Source organism: Calonectris borealis, chromosome 24 (genome assembly GCF_964195595.1).
Source record: "Calonectris borealis chromosome 24, bCalBor7.hap1.2, whole genome shotgun sequence".
NCBI lineage: Eukaryota > Metazoa > Chordata > Aves > Procellariiformes > Procellariidae > Calonectris > Calonectris borealis.
In genome coordinates, this window is record NC_134335.1 from 1,880,753 (window position 1) to 1,899,754 (window position 19,002).

General features: G+C 40.4%; 1 protein-coding gene across 3 annotated transcripts in view; it reads right to left on the reverse strand.

The window, feature by feature from the left end:
- NCAM1 (neural cell adhesion molecule 1) overlaps nucleotides 1–17,455 on the reverse strand; it is a 154,037-nt gene extending 136,582 nt beyond the window's left edge. For 2 of the 3 annotated variants that reach the window (XM_075172864.1, XM_075172863.1), the window contains exon 1: nucleotides 17,192–17,439. In XM_075172864.1, coding sequence (XP_075028965.1) covers nucleotides 17,192–17,243 — 52 coding nt within the window. In that variant the 5' untranslated portion in view covers nucleotides 17,244–17,439. Of the gene's footprint in view, nucleotides 1–17,191 lie in introns of all 3 variants that reach the window. The other variant, XM_075172866.1, reaches the window with a different exon arrangement.
- Nucleotides 17,456–19,002: the final 1,547 nt, after the last annotated feature.

A 19,002-nucleotide genomic window follows, 5' to 3' on the forward strand; every position in this document is an offset into this window, starting at 1 on the left:
ATGTATGTTGTGGAATTTTTACAGCGTTTACCTACATGCCATTTTAATTCATAGAAAAATCCTTGCATCATTAAAACAAAGCTACACTAAAAATGAAAACTCAACCACTTGGACAACATAAGATTCAAAGCCATAACATATCACCAACTGCCTCCTCACAAATGGTTAAATTCTTAAAGCACATAAATTTATGTAAAAAATAAAGGCATCAAGAGGAAAAAAGAGTTTTTTTTAAAAACCCTGTCAATTTCATTGAGTCTACGCAGATCGCAGTGTGCAGGTGAAAGATAACTATAATCATGTATTAGGAGCCAGACTAACAATTGAATCTACAGTTTAAGAGAAAAAAAAACCAAACCAACAAACCCTAAACCAGACAAAGAACATCAGCACATAAATCAAACTGTTTCATGGTACTTAAAACAAAAATGCCTGAAGGCAAATTGCCAACTAAACAAAAATGTATTTCCATTCCCTCATGTACATCACTGTAGTGTCTTGTCTGATTAAGCCACTGTCCATGCAAACATCTCAATACATGTTTTGAAGAGTTACAGCCTTGTCATTTGGGTTTTAAACCTGCCCTTGCCCTGTCTTATGAATAACTTCAAGCAAAGAGCTGGTTGGCACTGGAGAAAGATTTGAGAACCTGAAAACTGGTTTCAGATGTGAAACTCATTTTTCTGTACTATGGAAAACACTCATGCCATACAGGAGGAGACAAAGACACCAGCTCTTGGAAAAGTGCATTGAGCTATGCCAACAGCACAGCAAGCCCCTGGGGAAATACTCTCAACTTTTCTCTGAGACTCCAGGTTCTCCTGAAAGACTTCATCCGTTCAAATACAGGCCAGACAGAAAGCAGATATTGTCAACAGCAAAATGGGGAGCCCGTTTTCTTTGGAAGGCCACTTACTTGCAAATCACTCGCCAGGAAGACAGAGGAAATACATCGCCTTTACTTTACGGAGGGAGGGAGACTGGAGATGGATCTGTACATACTCTGTAAGCACGAGAGCAAGAGCTCTTGAGTTCAGACAAGAACTCCATTTCTCTTGTGCGGCACCAGATGAAAGCACCCACTAGTTCTGGATTCAAAGTCAACAGAGGCAAAACTGCAACACTGCTTATAGCTCCCCCTCAGCTTGATGGAAAACAAGATCAGATGAGGAAAATAAGGTACTGTTTGGTAGAACAAAGCCTTATTCAATATTTATTCTCAGATAGCATCCTAAAAATCTCCCCTACTAGCTTGAAACCAAGGTCCATATGAACCTCATGCATTTACAAGGCCATCAAAGGCAGTATTTGATGGCACAGACAATGAAGAAAAAAGACAAGAGAGATTAAGTTACTGCATGCCCTCCTCAAGCACTGGCTCCACTGAGCTAACTAACTAATTTTCTACCCCGCCACACCTGTAATCAGCAGAACACCTACAGCTTTTGCAGACAAAGTTCTCTGTCCCAGCTATACAGTCTAACAACTGCAAAGGGAAATTTCTTCCCAGCAAGCCAAAAATGGTCAACTGTTAACTGAGTCAAAGACTACTCCAAATGTCCTTCTCAGAATAACATTTTCAGATGGCAAGGGAACATACCAGTCTAGCTCCTTTGATTAGGCTGTTATCTTCGTACAGTGCACGTAGAGCTTGGGTCAGCATGATAGAGAGGATCTTTGTCAAGAACTCTTTGAGTATCAACTTTACAAAAATAACTGTCATGGCCATTTATATGCTTAGTTCTGGAATAAAATATGCTGATGTCATATCCCATGCCCTTCAGCACTATCATGTTGAAATCATTTTGATGCTAACCAAAGCTAGTACTTGTATGATCATAATCCACCAGAAGTACTCTTTCCTTCTCCTTATCAGACCAAGTTTCTGAATGCTGAAATGTTTTGAGACACAATTATGGAAAACCCAGCTGTCCATCAAACGCTGCCTGCATGAATCCATCAGACTAGTTTCTTGTCTTTAACATCAGAAGAGGATTTTAAAGTAAGGAGGATAAAAAACCCTAGGCAATAGGGTTCTAAATATTCTAAATATTTTTTTAAAATGCCTATGATTTGCCTATCCCATCCAAAAATATCAGTTCATTACTCCACTTCAAACGCACAGGGTCTTGAAGGATACCATACATGTATACGCAAGATAAACAGATAAGTATTACTGATCTTCATCATTTTATTTATGCTTGCTATTCCAAAAGTAAAAATCTGCCACCATAATTCACAAACTGCATTTGGTGTTTTTTCCAGAGAAAGCAACTTTATCAACAGAACAATAAATTAGTGCCACCTAGTGGAGTTCAAAATGTTAACCTGGACCAGAGCTTTCAAATCATACCTGTCTTTTACTGCAATGTCTTTAATTTATGACCTCTATAAACACCTAAATGAAACGAAAGCAGAAACAACTGGATAGATCTTCCCTGCAGTGCACACAGCTGATCAAATACATCAGTATAACATGCACTTAAGTCTTTCTCAATTTCTAGAAATCTGCAGAAGAAACAAATGAAGACCAATACATGTCTTCAACATCACCAGAAATTCATCTTTAGAGCTATTGAGCATGCAGCCAATAGCTCTGCAGTCACAATAAATATGGGCCAAAAATTAACAGAAATGTTCAGTATAATGGAAGAAAATACTGCATCGATTTCTAACTATTTTCCCAGCAGTTTTGAAAATAAGAATGCATAGGGAGGTTTAACATAGTGATATCATCGCACCTTATTTTTAAAAAAAAAAAAAAAAATTACTATTACTGTGTGATTATGTATTTCTCTGTTTCAGCCCCTCTGCAAGGGCAGCAAGATCATTTATCTGCTATATGAAAGTAAAAACTATTACCATTAATCCACCCATCTGTCAGTTAATTCAAGAAACATTTACATGAGCTTCCCTACTTCTGTTAAGGTTTAGGATTGTTGCTATATGCCGAGTAGACTGAGAATGCTAAGTTTAATTGTAACACTGCACATCATCTTCGTTAACACTTCTGTTCAGAATTGGTTTGAAACATGTACAAAGAAACATCATTATCCCACGTTCATAATGCATGAGGAAAGCAAGGTGACCAACCTTACCCAGTATTCTTCACACAGGACATGAAAGAAATACAACGCAGAAGAAAACCCCAAACCATTCTAGATCTTTTGCCTTACTTCTCTTAAAAACTGACTCTTAAAAAACAAATACATCTCAAAACATTATATAATTTCTAAGGCTAGCTTCACAAAAACATCCTATAATATGCAAGTGCCACGTACCAAGTGAGGAAAAAGTAAATCAGATGATGTAGTCTCCCAATGTCTAACATGATATATAAAGCAGCAGCATAATCAAAGCTACCCCCATTTCACTGGACTTGCTTCCAATTCCTGTAATTGTAAGCAAGACAGCAATCTGGTATTAGATATGCTGTCCACAGCATCCTGTAAGATAACAAGACCAGATCTCACCTATAAAAACAGAAGGCAATTACAATGGCATTTGTCTAGCAACCAAAGATGAAAGCGCTTTTCTGTCTCAGGACTAAAACTGAACACAGTCCAAACAAAATGGGAGCACATACCACAGTTTAAATCAAAAGATCATAATTTGCGGTAGTGAAATACCAGGTTTTTAGATAAGCACAAAATATGATTATTTCACTTTCCATTGTTAAAATACCATTTCTGGTTTTTATGCGATTATAAGCATGACTACATCTCGAGCCATAATGCAGTGTTAACACACCATCATTTTACAAAAATAGGAGCTATGGGTGAATTAGTTGGCACTAGAATTGATCAGCAAGATAAAAAATGATTTGCAGAGAAATGCAAAAAAATAATGGTAATTTCCTTGAGAAGAACCCATGTAACCCATTCCTTTTTGTTGGTGTAAGCTATGCATTCTTTTCTCCTGTCCCCACATTTTACTCATTTTGCAAAGGTACAGAAGACTACAAACACAGAGCAGAAGCAAGTACTTCAAAACAGTAAGTACAATGCACAGTTACATGCAGAATAATAAGATACGGTCAAGATGCTGAAAGATACCACGCCACTCCAAAGTTACAAAAGGAGGTTAATTCTTGTTAAGGCTTCCACATATCTAAGGAGTGAATTATACATCCTATATAGAACAAAGATTACATTTTCTTTCTGAAACACTTGTTCTATGGGCTACCATTTTAGCAAAATACACCTTAATTTTACAATTATGTCCAACATTCGGATGTTCCACTAAGAATACTGATTCCCAAAGAGCTTACATTTACAATGCTATTATTTAGCTCAAAAATGGAAACATTTTAAAATTTACATCAAATATGTAAATGCACATACTTTAAAACGCTTCCAGATCTGATGCAATGTCAGGCAGGGATATTTTTAGTTCTAATCCATTTAAAGTGCTAAATTCCAAGGGAATCAGCAGCATTGCTTTCACTCACCACTTCAACTGAACTCTTCTGGTCTCACTACTCACTGCAATCTTCAAGAAAAAGGAGATAAGATAAAACCATTCAGCTGATAAGAAAATATCTTTTACCCTTTATTTTTTAATACTTGCAGGTACTTTTGTATGTCCCAAAAATAATAAATCACTACTGCATTTGCACACAAAAGACATTGCAGAAATACATAAATAATGCAGTGCCTTAGCACACGAAATAAATTCATGTGGGATTTGTTATTTTTATCTCGAGTCTTATTGGCATGTACCAATTTAGGTTCATGAGAAACAACTACTAGGAACACACAAAAGCCTCTGAGTATGGCACTAATCATTCTCTAGACCTGACACAGTGACTGCAGCAAGCTACAAAGCCACAAGGAAACAGAATCTTAAGTTCATGGATAACTGCAACAAAAACAGTCAACCACTTGGTACCTCTTTGGTTTGTGATTTCATTTAAATCTACATCCATTCTCACAAAACAAGTATTCTCCATATATAGTTTCTTTCAACCAAAATAAGTTTTGAAATCAGAATACAGTAGGACTTTAATCTATAGATAATTGGCATATTGAGTCTTTTCTTTGGGGATTAACATTTTCAAAAAGTAGACAGTAGCTAAAACAGAGAGACAGGTTATCAGAAATTTAAGCATACATATTGAAAAGAAAGTGACTGCTTTCATTTATTGCTATTATGAGGACAGTACAGCATTTAGAGTTTTCTCATTTAGCACAATTTATTATTTTAGCAATAAAATGATGCAAGCGCAAAAACAACAAGCTTGTGTCTAACAAGTTTATTTCTACTCTTGTTGTATAAGCAAACACAAACCATTATTATTGATAAAAAGAGAAATATTTGAAGTGTGGTTGCCCTGTGACTATGCGTAGAGTACAGGAAAAATACAAGGTAAACAAACTTCAGATATAGTTTCAACAGCTGTTGCTCCAAGTACAAAGGGCATCTTTTTAACCTGAATATTCAATGTCTATTTGGCAAAATAATGGAAACACAACTGCTTCAGAAAATGTATATATAAAAAAAGAGTCCAATTAAAACACTTCAATACACTGCAAGTTATCTTCTGGCAGAGAGACTGAGTAAAAGAAGAAATCAGACAGTATGAGCTTGTTTAATGCATTATTTGATGATGTTCAGATTTGCTGGTGATAAGCGAAGAGGAGGATTTTCGTTCTTGCAACAGAACACAACGTAAGTGAAATACTATGAAATGTTGACAGACCAAATATTTTAAATACTAGCAGTACTACTGTTTAAAAGAGCTGAGAGCGTCTAGCAAGGTAAAGATCAGCATATAAATAAATTTTCTATACTTTTTCCTAACCACCCACAGCAAATCATCATTGGAAGCAGCAGGTCAAATGAATTTTAGTGTGAGCAGTAAGGCAGGTCCTATGTGGAAAAAAATGCTTCCCCATAACGCTACTTTTTTCTTCTTTCAATTAAATCCTTATTTTTTTCAGCAGGTGTAAGAAAGATTACCACAACTCATTTCAACTCACAGGAACGCCCGCTTATTTGAAAAGCACCGTCTTTGGCCAGTCTGCAGATTTACATTCATCTTTACTCAAGTAATCACTCTGAACCTTCCGCAGTAATCATGTTGACAGGATGCCCACTCGACATGATCCCTCTGTACAGTATGTCAGAACAGGTGAGACAGGTTCTTTCCTGGCTATTATGTATGACTATCACTGATGTGGATAACAGCTTTGCACACACGCCTAAGTGCAGGATTTACCTCCTAATGAGTGATACTATGCAAAAGCAAACTGAACAAGAGCATGACCATAAAAACCACACTTCCTTGCTAGGAATAAAAGCATCCTACCAACAGAAATACCCATTTTCAAGTACCTAGACAAAATAACTTTTATTCTATTAAACAGAAACATTTCACAGTATAGCCTTAACCTAGAGCTAACATTCATGCTATCTTGAAGCGGAAAATGATAGTCTTCTCCTGGATACAAACATAAGCATACACTGCAGCACTTCATTCTTTGCGTTATTTTTGTCCATAGAGCACAAACTACTCTAAATTTGCTTGTACAAATGAAGTATTTTATGAAATATTCATTTTACAGAGAAATGGAGAAAAATGATAGAGCTGACTGGCCAAAGCCCATCCACAAAAAAACCCAATGGCAAAGCTAGGAAGTGAATGCATATTAAATTAAGTCTATACTCCACATGCCTTTCCTCTTCTTACAGGCCAATGAGTTCTCCTGAGCTTAAAGACCAAGGCTGAAAAAATTCTGCAGCCAATCAGCTTTTAAACTGTAGATACAAAATCCCTACAATAATAAGCAAGCAATCCCTACAGAACTGAGATAAACAATGTTCCTTCTTTGTCTTGTAGACGTATCCAGCTGTGGAAAGACAAAAGCTAGACTGAAAAAATGCTAGCGAGCTGAAGATAACTAGAGAAGCTTTACAGATGTGAAACAAGGCATATATCTAGCTGCAGTTCAATTGTGATAGAAGGGACAGAGAAATGACCATCCAGAATTCCAGTGATGACAACAGGGAGAAAAGTTAAACAGGATTCATACCTCTTCACAGTATTCATTAAGATTTTCACTTATGATGGCTTTCTTAGCATCTGTTAGTTCTTGCAGACTAAGCGTCCATAATAAATACATATATACATTTTCTTAGTAGTATTCTAATATGCCTGGTTTTTTTCTAACACATACCAACTACTAGGGAGAATATAATAAACGCTAAACGCCTTCAAGTTGCATGCCCAGATCATGAAGAGATTAAACTCCAAAAGGATTTAGGGACTAAGGAATGATTCTGTATGTCTGTTCACAAGCCCTAAAAGCATGTTATACTTCTAAGGGATTATCTTTTGAAAACTCTAGAACTGAAACATGGTTACAGTAGTCTGTTCTTTTGAATTTTGCAGGCTTATAATAATTTAATAAGTTACTTGGACAAGCAGCTGTTGATTACGTTTTTCTAAACTAGTATACACAAGTGTCGATTGTTTCTCTCAGTATTAACATTCAGAAACACAAAATGAAGTTCTTGAAAAATTGTAATTAGCCAATACTGTGAGCATGCATTTTGCATGCTACATCCTGAACTGCACAAAATGAATGTTTTGAGCACATTGATAAGTGTTATTTATACCCACAGCTACAGAGAAAGTTTTAAAAAGGGTTATTTATAAGGCTTTCAAAGTACACACAGGAGTGCACTGTATAAATGCATTGTTTTATCATAACAATGCCACAGCTTGCACAACGATTCAATGACTAAATATCAAGGCAGCCATCATTAAAATGCATCACAGATGGAAATATAACATCAACATTAGTTGTATATATTATTTGCTCCTATACTTAACCTCTAAACACTGGAAGTGCAATGTGCTTTATATAAACATAGGAAGAAAATAAATGTGCAAAGTAATGGAAAGTCTATTGCATAGATGGTTTGTGTTTTTTTTCCTTCTGACTGTAGATGTTGTAACAGTAACGACATACAGGCAAAGCTTCAGTACATTATGAAAATCTTTCCATTTCTACCCTAGCATATATGCACTTGCACACATACATAAACCTAACCATTCTCACTAAAATACAAAAAAACTGTGATAGTTTATCAGAAGAATGCTCTTCCTGTCTTCTTGCACTAATAGCATTACCAAATTTACACAAAAATTCCTCATGTTCACAACAAAAAACATCACACACTGTTCAGCTGAGAAGATATAATTTTGTATTACAGATGGCACCAATAAAAACACCAAAAGCTCCGTTCCTGTGATGAATTTCTGGAAAGACTTTTTCAAGTTAAAAATCAACCTTACCCCAGCCAGAACATCAACACTCAAGATTTTTCTACTGTCTTTAATTCATAGGATAACTGTTTCTAAAAATCCTACCAGTTCACATTACTTCACTTGGAACCTTGTGAATTTCACATTAAAAGGAAACTATCTGATATTTTTCTAGCAGAACAAAATGAAGTTGTTTCAGTGAAAGAAAATATGCCCAAGTAGTTGATAATGCAAGGATAAGCAAAAGAAAAAAGATACCAAGGACTTCAGCAAACAGTAGAGCTCAGGATTACTGATTAAACACAAACATATGATAACACCTTTGGATTTGGGAAGCACCATGATTGTATCAGCTGTCTGAGCTGCAGTTTCTCCCTGAACAGATGTCTATTTCTCCATGGCCTTTAGCAGAAACAGCGTCACCACAGGAATAGATTAGGTTTCACCTGTACTTACAACAGAAGATGTTGATAACGCTACTCTCAACGCCCACAATCACAGACTCAATTTGCAGGCCAATACTCTTACTGATTCTGCCACAGCCCCTTTCAAAATAAAATTTCCACTATAGTGTACTACATATACACACACACACCTCTTTTACCTGTACATCTTCTCATTTACCAAGCAAAATAGTTTGAGAGCTATCACTCATCGAAACATCTCTACCGTTCCCTAAAGTTCACGTTTCAAAATCTCAGAATAAAGAGTTTTGAGTTTTTTTGAGACCGTCAGACACCTTCCTTGCTTATGTAAGGATGTCTAACGTAAAAGTAACAGAAAAGCTCACCTTTCCTGGATTTGCAGCCAGTACAGAAAGAGTACAGACAAAGGTAGCAAGGCTCATGAACATGTCACCCCACATTGCTCTAAAGTGACAGCTGAAGTAACGTAAAACCACATTACCAGAGGTGTGATGTAGGCCTAAGAAATCTTGTTATTCCAAAACTTACGCAACCTGAAAATTTCCCCAAACTTTGCATCCTCCACATGTTTTCCAAAGGTATCAAGGCCTAGAGTTTTGGCCCCTGTGTTCATAAAAGGCAAACACTAAACATTTCACCAATATTTTATTTTAAATCCTAATTGCCTGATAATCCACAGAGTATTTGTACATTTAATTGAGAGTATCTTGCATCCTGTAGATTACATCATACAATGATAAGTCACTCCCCTCTTAACCCTACCCCCAGTGTTCAGACTTCTTACAAGCCAGGACTGCTCCACATGAAATGCAATGACCAAATGGGACTGCTCTTCCACAAAACACTGCGCTAATTCTCCTGCATTCAGTCTTTCCACTTGAATGGAAAAAAAACCCTTTTGAGAACAACAATTCCAATTCCCTCCCCCCCCCCCCCTTTTTTTTTTCCTCAGGCACACTATGGGACTCCTCAGTGCATGCACAATGCAAATAAGGCAAACTTCCTTTGAAAGAGTGATTAATATGCAAAGACAGCCTGCTTTTTAGTGGGATGTGAAGAACCACCAACAAGCATTTCCAAATTCTGAGGTTTCTTCAATTATTTCCACTGTTTATTTTAAACATAAGATTATGCAATAATACCACACATTAAGACCAATTTGCCAATATTATGTAAACAACACCAAATTGGCTGTTCATTTTTTCTATCATATTTAAATGCAGCCTTGAATATCCTAGATATGAAGGCACTGAAAAAAATAGGATTTAAATTTTTCAATCCTCAATGTGTATCATTCTTCATGTTAAAAAGACTGTATTTAAAACCTACTGTAAATAACTGCACTTTTTTTTTTTAAAAAAAGAAATGTTTAGGGTTTTTTAAATAAAACAAAGTTTACAATATTACAAACTAATTTCAATGACAATTAACTAACTTCTGTATGAATATATTGCAGTTCCAGTAACATTTAAAGTATTTTTTTTTAATATAGTTGCTTTCGGAACAAGAGATACAATACATGAAACATCCAGAAAAGCCCATTCAGATTTGGAGACACCGATTTTCTATTTCCATTGTATAAAATTTTCATCACTGTTTTTCATCATTTATCACTTGGTCAACTACACTTTCTATGTAGAACTCAACCAGGACTCTCCTATGGAAAGGACCTTTCATTTCAAGTGCTGATATACCACACTCTGCCCAAAATGAGCTCAAAATACAGTCTAAATATGTTAAGTGACTCATTTCTTATTCTGACCCTTTATTTCACACACTTCCCAACCTTTTTACACAGGTTTAAACACTCCCTTTCACATCTTTGAAAAGGCACTTCAAGTTAACCAACATGGTAAATTATTATTAAACATAAACCAGTAACCAATACTTAACATTCTTGTTTACCTTAAAGATTTCAAGGTTGATACATATCACTAATATAAAGAAAAAATTTAAAAGTAAATTAAATATTTAAATAAGCATCTATTATAACTATTTTTATAGCAGTAGCTGTACTAAAATCACAGAATCATTGAGGTTGGAAGGGACCTCTCAAGATCATCTAGTCCAACAGGGGGAGGCAGCTACAGCAGGTTACCCAGCAGTCTTTCCAGATGGGTTTTGAATGCCTCCATGGATGGAAGCTCCATAGTCTCTCTGGGCAGCCTATTCCAGGATTCAACTACCACCCTCACAATAAATAAATAAAAATTTAAAAAAAAAAAAAAAAAGGTTTTGTTCTATTTTCTTACGTTCGGACAGTATTTTCTGTATTCCAATTTGTGGCCGTTATGTCTTGTCCTGTCACTGGGCATCACTCAGAAAAGCCTGGTTTCCTTCTTCATTCTCTCCCATCAGGTATTTATCCACATTGATTAAGATCCCCTCAAGTCGTCTCTTTCCCAGGCTAAATGGTCTCAGCCTTTCTCAGCTTCTCCTCATACAAAAGATGCTCCAGTCCCTTCACCATCTTTGTGGCCCTTCACTGGACTCACTCCAGTAAGTCCATATCTTTTTTGTACTGGGGAGCCCAGAACTAGACACAGCACTCCAAATGTGGCCTCACCAGTGCCGAGTAGATGGATTTTAAGAAAATTAACCTGTCTTGCATACTTTTAAAATCAATAACAAATTGTGAAAAGTACCTATACTGATTTACAAAGACCCAATTGTTGTAAGCCTTAAAAACTTATCTATAAAGAAAACAAAAATATTTTTATTCAAGACATTATGAGACTGACGATTCTGGAACACTTAAAACAGCATTCTGTCCTAGCAAACAATAACCTGATAAGGTGATGGATATTTGTTTTAACTCAAAATAAATCAAATGGTCTCTCCACTTGAAGAAATTAACCATTTCACTGGATTTCCAAATTATTTTCTACATCATTCTACCAAGTTCGTACTAAATCACGCAACTCCCAGTTTTCACAACACACCCTGCAGATCTCTGTATCTGTCTTGTCATAAGATCTAGGATGCAAATAGCTAAAGGATCAACTACGACATGTATCATATTACTGTCTCTAGCCTAAACTTAATTTTCTTGCATCAGATTTACAGATATAGGGCTTCATCCCTGCCATTACAAATTTCAAGCAGAAATAGTTGTAGGATCAGTTTCTGCCATTCCCTGTTTTTGGGTCCCTCTGTGACCTGGCTTTAAGCCAACTGATGCCAAGTTTACTACTGAATTCTGCGGACAGTCAGAGCCTTACAGACCTTTAGTACCTTAGTTACCTGGACAGGGAAGAAACACAGAACCTGCACTGTAGAAAAAGTGAACAATTATAGACTTGAGCTGAAAATCTCTGTCCCTTATTTGTAAATCTGAGGTCTAACTTTGAACATACAGTAGAAAGTCGAGACATATTAATCTTCAAGCGCAAGCATCTTATTTTCTTCAAACATAACATGGCTCCCTTGTTTCTGCTGCAGATACGCAGGTCTAAATGATTACTAGATATCCACACCAATTATTCACTTTTTAAGTGCGATGGCTTAAGAATTTAGATAACTCATCCAGCTATTAAGTATGGTATACATGAATATACCCCACAGCTGCTGCTTCTTCAGAGAAGGACTGGTATCTGAAAGCAATCTGCACTTGCTTAGCAGGATAAACCTTCCATTGTTAGCTATTCCCCAAAAATCAGCTTTTTCATCAGCAGCTGCCTAAAGATTTGAAGTTATCAGAACTAAGGCTATTGATGTTCTATATTTGTCCAAACAACAGTTTTTCTGTTGTAATACATATATTGTAAAACATATATATACATATATTGATAAAAAAAAAAAGCAACCTCAGATGCCAAAGCCCATAACAAGGTCCAAAAAATGCTATAACAGAAGCTGTCACGTAGCCTTGGTCATTTTCAAATACATCATCATCTACCCTGTACACCTCAACATGTTTTGGCACATGCTTTTCTTTCATTTATCCTTGGAAGGTCTAGAAGCTGCAGGTATGATTCACTGTATGGAGAGCAGTTATCTGCCTTCTTGTCATCATCTTACACAGATATAGTGGAAGCTATTGGACTTGAACCATAAGTGAAAAAATCATTTCAATCTGAAGTTTATCCTTGATTTTTATCCATTCCACTTTCTTTAGGCACCTATATGTAAACCAAAAACCACAGAAAAATCTCATTCCAGTACTTAGTAATGACTGCCTCAGACACTTATAAATGCAATGTCTCAGAAGGGCCTGAAAGCCTGCCATTTGGCTCTCACGGTAACTTCAAAAGGCAACGTTCCTAATGGACAGCTGCAGTGGGGAAGCTGCATTTCAACACCATGAACTGAAAGGCCATAATGGCACTACTGCCAAACCCACCTAATTTACATCCCTTTGCATCAGCAAGGGCTCTAAACGATGGTAATGTGTTTTCCTAAACAAAAGAAGCCAGAGCCAGCATAGATCTGACCTTCAAATTTGCTTCTGTGATTTTTATGTCTCAAAGTCTATTTGCCTGGTGGCTCTTTTTTTCCCTCCACGACTTGAGAGTGTTGAAATAAAAACCGAGACATCAAGTCCTATGAAAACATGCGCAAAGGACACCATTCAGGAAAGTGGAGATGCCTGGGAGCTGTAGTTCTCTTTACAGACACACCCTCTGCCAAGTTACTCCCAGACATTCTCCCTGTTATAGAAAGCTATTGTAGGAAGACAAACAATACAATTTTGTTTCCTGATTGTTTTCAAACTTTTATATTTACCATTTAGTTGCTCTACTTATTTTATCTCACATTTCACACCTTTGTGAGGGTATAGAAAATCAGGAAAACAATAAAGACACCATCTTTTCACTGCACCTGAAAAATACTGTAACAGCCCCTACTTGAATTTTTCTGATAGTTCCCTGCATAAAAGCTATGATACACACTTCCAAAGAAGACAGCTTCTCCCAGTCTGCTCACACAGGCATTCTGGCATTTCATAGTATCTGTCTTATTATTTGCAAGTTGTAAGTTAGAGTACAAAAGAATTGTTATTGACAGATCAAATCATACCAAAGTATACTGCCCTTCAACACCAATGCTTCAAAAATCACACAAGAAAACCAACAAAAAAAAATAGAATTGTGCATTCTCTAGATAAAGAGTATCACCAGGTGTGTTAAATAATGAGTAAAAATGCACAATGGCCTTTTAAATGAGAAAATAAAATGTGTTTTTGTCTCTTACTAAAGCTATTTGTCTGTTCCTTGCAGACTGAAGGCAGCAGATGCAGTATCCCCTCCTCCTCCCCCATCAATTGGTTCTGCTTTTCTGACAGCCAGTGAAGGCAAACCCATGGCATTACCCAAAAAAAGCCCCAAACAAACCAACCAACCAACCCATCCCCCCAAAAACCATGCCATTCTCTATCAACAAGAAACCAATCACTTATACCCAATGGCAGAAAAGTCTATCATTAAAATATGTTTCTGGAGATGAGCCAAATAAAAGTGAAGGCACTTTCAGTCTGGAGAGCTGCCACAATATTTAACACTTAAGAACTGGGTATTCATTAAATTACTATTATATTAAATGTCCTTAAAAAAACCCAAACAAAACCCAAGAACAAAAAAACCAACCCACAAAGAAAACCCACCCCAAAAAAATCCAACAGTGAAGTCAGGACTTTAAGTTTATATGTCAAGAGGATAAATTTCATACAAAATACTCTCAGCTTCTAAATAAATCAGCTTCTAAATTTTAAGAGAATGTTTTAATTTAATAGTAGATTAAATAAATCATCACTATCACAGGCCACAGGAATACATACAAAATGTGGAATTATTCTAAAAGATGTAAAGGCATGCTTTTGTTCCGAACCTACCACATAACTGTCACTCAGACAACGGTCTCTTCAGGGATTCTTCACTAATAAGCACCTATCTCTTGCCCCCTCTTACATTTAAGCTACTGTAAAGCTGTAGTTAGGGTTTCTTTATTAGAATCATTGCAGCTGCTCCCCCTCTTTCACTGACATCTCCTTCAACACCATAGCTTCCAAAGCCCAAAGCAATAGCCTTTCTCCCCCCATGACAGACTGTGGTGAGGTCAGCTGGGAAAAAAGGAAGGTACAAGCTTTAGCAGACCAAAGCATCCTTTAGCGTGGAAAGCATAGCTGATGTGCTGGGTGCTGCTTTTACCATAAACAGTGCTGCTGCTTTGTTCTACCTTTTCAATATTTTATCTTGGTTTTGTGTTCTCTATTTTATGCTGATTTAACAGTCCAGTTCCAGCTGTGCAGCTCCCTAGGCACTCTGCACATTCATAATTATTATTATTGGATAAACATGTATTTGCGTAGGGCAACAGATGATATGCAGATAATTTTTCTTTGCTTACTCCCATCTATTTCCCCTGAAAAAAAGCTTTATTCTCCCCTCCCACAGCTGAGAACGACTGTGTAAATGTGTCAGAGAGGCGATAGCTACAGAATCACAGATAGTAGTCTGGCATCTTATAATGGTTGAGATCAAGACTGTATGCAGAGATGGTGATTAGAGGGCGTGGCTGAGCCAGATGCAGAGCTGGCTACAGGGAAGAATCGTGCTGGAAATGGAAAGATTTGTTTGTTATATATACCCTCTAATAAGCAGTAGTATTTTTTTTTTTAATTATAATAAAGAGAAGCTATATAGTAGTGACATGGAAAGCTGTATATCATTAAGAATGGTTGTCGTGCTGATGTTAAACAGGTGGCTTGCTTTGGCAACAGACTTGAGCACAGTAGTGGCAATGGTCCGCCATGACGGGACTGGAACTGAGCCACAACAAGATAGCAATTGTTACTATGTTAGTAGACAGAGCTACAGCAGAAGTAATTGCTTAAGGAGATAAGGAATCATCAGCATGGGAATGAGTCAGTGAGGAGTTATGGTAGTTAAGGACAGCACTGAAGCGAGGGGTGAAAAGAAGCTGTGCAATGAGGTCTGTAATAGCAGTGATGGGAATGAGTAGTGCACCGGAATACATTGCAAGGAGACAGAAACGGGTACAGGAGCTACCCCGAGAGAGCAGGGATCTGGACAGAGGGCGAGCTTTACTGAGATAACAACAGCAGCGATTGGGAAGTAGTTACGAAATGATGAGCTGAGAAGGGGCTGCAAGAAGTAAAGGCAATGACAGTTTTGAGGTAAAGATAGCAGGGACAATCAGTGTGGGTGCTTCAGGCCACCAAGAAGGGGGAGGGGGGGGAAGTGGTTGATGAGCTGTAGGACAAGACAGGAAGGACATAGTCAAGAGTGGGCGCAGAAGGCTCTGGGCAACACTTCCTAGTGAGTGTGGATAAGGACAGCGCAGAGCAAGGGGTTTGGGGCGACGAGGCTCGCTGAAGGATGGCAACAGGAACGCGGCACGTCGGGGCGGGCCACCGTCTCGCTGGCGGAGGGGGCGGTGTCAGCACGGGTAGGGCCGTAACCGCACCCAGCCAACCTGTCGTCTCCCGGGACGAGCGGCCGGGGCCAGGGCAGGTGAGGCAGGCAGCCGGGACACCGGGCCGTTACGGACGTTGGCGACCCACGGCTAACGGCCGCTTCCGCTCGGGGCCGCCCACTCCCGATTAGCCGCGGCCGCCGTCGACCCCTCCCATCCCCCCCATCGCCGTGAGCAGGGGTGCTCGTGCCCGGCTGCCGCTCCCTTAACGGCAGCGGCGCGCAGCCGCCCCGCACCCCCGGCCGGGAGCCCCTCCGCTCCCCTCCTCTCCCGCAGCGCCCCGTCTCTTTCCCCCACCACTGCCAGCCGTCCTGCTCCCCTCCGTGGTTTTTTTTTTGGTGGGTTTTTTGTTTGGTTGGTTTTTTTTTTTACAGCTGCTCTAACCCCCGCCTCTAATTGCAATCGCATCTCTTCCCTCCCCGCGCTCGCTGCAATTTCTGCCCCGCACATGCACCGCTTGCAAGGAGGAGGGCGGACGGGCGGGGGCGGAGGGGTGGGGGGGCGGACACCGCTGCGTAGCGCAGTAGCATCCTCAATATTCACAATGAAGTCGACGCGACAACGAAAATCCACCGCCTCTTCGCACGGCGACACCATTAACACAGCGCACGTAGCATCCTCTCTGCACCGCTCGCCTCCTCTTTCCTCATCTCCATTGTCTGGAATTCACAGCACACCGAAACCCCAGCCCGGGGGGAGGTGGGCTCCCGCGGGGGGAGCGATTCCTCCTGCCGCACCCGCGAACAGCAGTACCAGAGCGCAGAAGAAGCCGCTCGCTCACACCCTTCTCACCTACCCTCCCCCCGCTCCGCTTTCTCCTGTCAAATTCGCACAGCCCGAGCCATCTTTCCCCTCCGGCTCTCCCGACAGCGAACAATGTGCACGAACCAGCCACCCCGTCACGCACACCGGGCGCGGCTAGGAGGGGGGGGGGACGCCACCACGGGCCGTCTCCTCCCCGAGCCCGGCGGCAGCGCAGGGCAGCGGCGGCAGGTTCCGCCCGACCCCATTGTTCGCCCCACCAGGTCCCGGCACTACCCCGCCCCAGCCCCGGGCATACCTGCAGCTCCAAGCAAAAACAACGTCCAGGGCAGCACAGTGGCTAGCAGCATCGCAGCCGGCTGGGGGAGAGGGAGCCTCTCGTGAAATAGCCTTTTCCTGCAGTTCAGAAGAAACGCCGCTCGCTTCCTTTTTTTTTTTTTTTTTTTTCCCCCTTTTATTTCTCCGCGTCTTCCTTCGCCGCTCCTCCCCACTGCCGGCCGCGCTCCGGCACCGTTACCGCGCGTACTCCCCACACCGCCTTCTGCCGGCTGCGCCTCGGCCGCCTCCCGGCGCCGCCGCGCTGACTGACAGGCGGCCTCAGCACCGCGGCCCGGATCCCTGCGCCACCGGCCTCGGGAGGCGGCTGGCACCGCCGTGTTCTTCCACCCGCGCCTGCTTCAAATAGTGCAGCGCAGGCCGCGCAGAGGGGGACTGGAGGCACCGAGGGGCGCTGCCGGCCGCCTGCGAAACGCGGCGCGGATCGCGGAGCCGGCTGGGCGGCGGCCCGCGTCGGGTGCCCAGCCCGCGGAGGAGCGGCCCGGGGTCCGGGCGCGCTCAGAGTCGGGGAAGGGCGGTGGCGGCCCCTTCGGGGGTAGTTTATTGCCAAAAATGAAATTAAGGAATTAACCGGCATGCGGGAATTTGGGAAGGGAATTCCTTGCCGGTTTGGCCGGCGCCTGCCCGAAGGCATACTGCGGGAAGGCAGGTGGGAAATGAAGAGAGCAAGGGGAAGACCGTTTTATCAATCCCCTACACTTCGCGTGGGCTTTTGTTCCATTTTTGCATGAGGGGGGCAGAGCTTGCTCAGAAATCGCAGAGCGTGTTTAGCGGGAGTCCCAGAGCCACTTTTTACAGGCACCATTTTGCCATAGCTAAGACTTGCGGCAACAGCCAGAGCGGAACTGTGGGTGGAGGTGCTCCGTGGAGACCCAGGTCTGAGGGAAGGACGTTGCCCGCCTTTTGAACGGTTTCTGCCAGGCCTCCCTTCACGTGGCTCCATACTGACCCTCCAGTCACCCCCGACTCACACGGACGGTACATCAAAGCTGTTGTAATGAGTTACACGTTTGTTTGTGTGTATATACAGAATATCTTGTCATTCAACTTGTTGTCTACACCCACCCACAGCAGCAACTCTTCTTCCTTCAAGATCTGAGAGGCAGTGGGCACTCAGGCACAGTAGCAAAGATAAGATAACGTGGATTACTTACTCATTACCTGAGCGTAGTATTTACTTGCTTTGGGATCTGTGAACAAGGGGATCTGTCCTTTAAGGGGGAGAAAGTTCTCAGGAAAAAAATTAAAATTTAAGCATTTATTTCATTCAGATGTAGCCTACAGTCTGTGTTTTCATTTCATTAGTGTTAGAGAAAAGCACTTGAACCAAAGTAGACCTTTGCAAAATAATTTGGCTTAGTTGGCTAATTGTAGTTGCTATTTTAAAACAAAATTCAAAATACCTAGAGTAGTTGTGAACACGTAAGGACTTCTAATGACACAGAGACTTTATTAGCAGAAAACTGCCAAGTAGAAACCGTTCAGGCAGAAGACAGCTTACTTAAAGAAACAATACCCTTTGAATACAATTTGACACCGGTATTTCAACAGTATTTTAATGTAAGTCCATCCATTCCAGTATTTTGCTGTTAGTGGTCTAAAGGATCATTCCAGGCCAGATCATATTCTTTTATTTTATCCTTTTCTGTTTGAGAAATCCCTTCCCCCTTTCCATTTTATAAAAATTCTTCTCTAAAAGAAACAAAATTACTTATTGCACAGTGATTGAAAACATGCCTTCTCTGCTCCTTTGGTCTGCCTAGCCCATGGCCT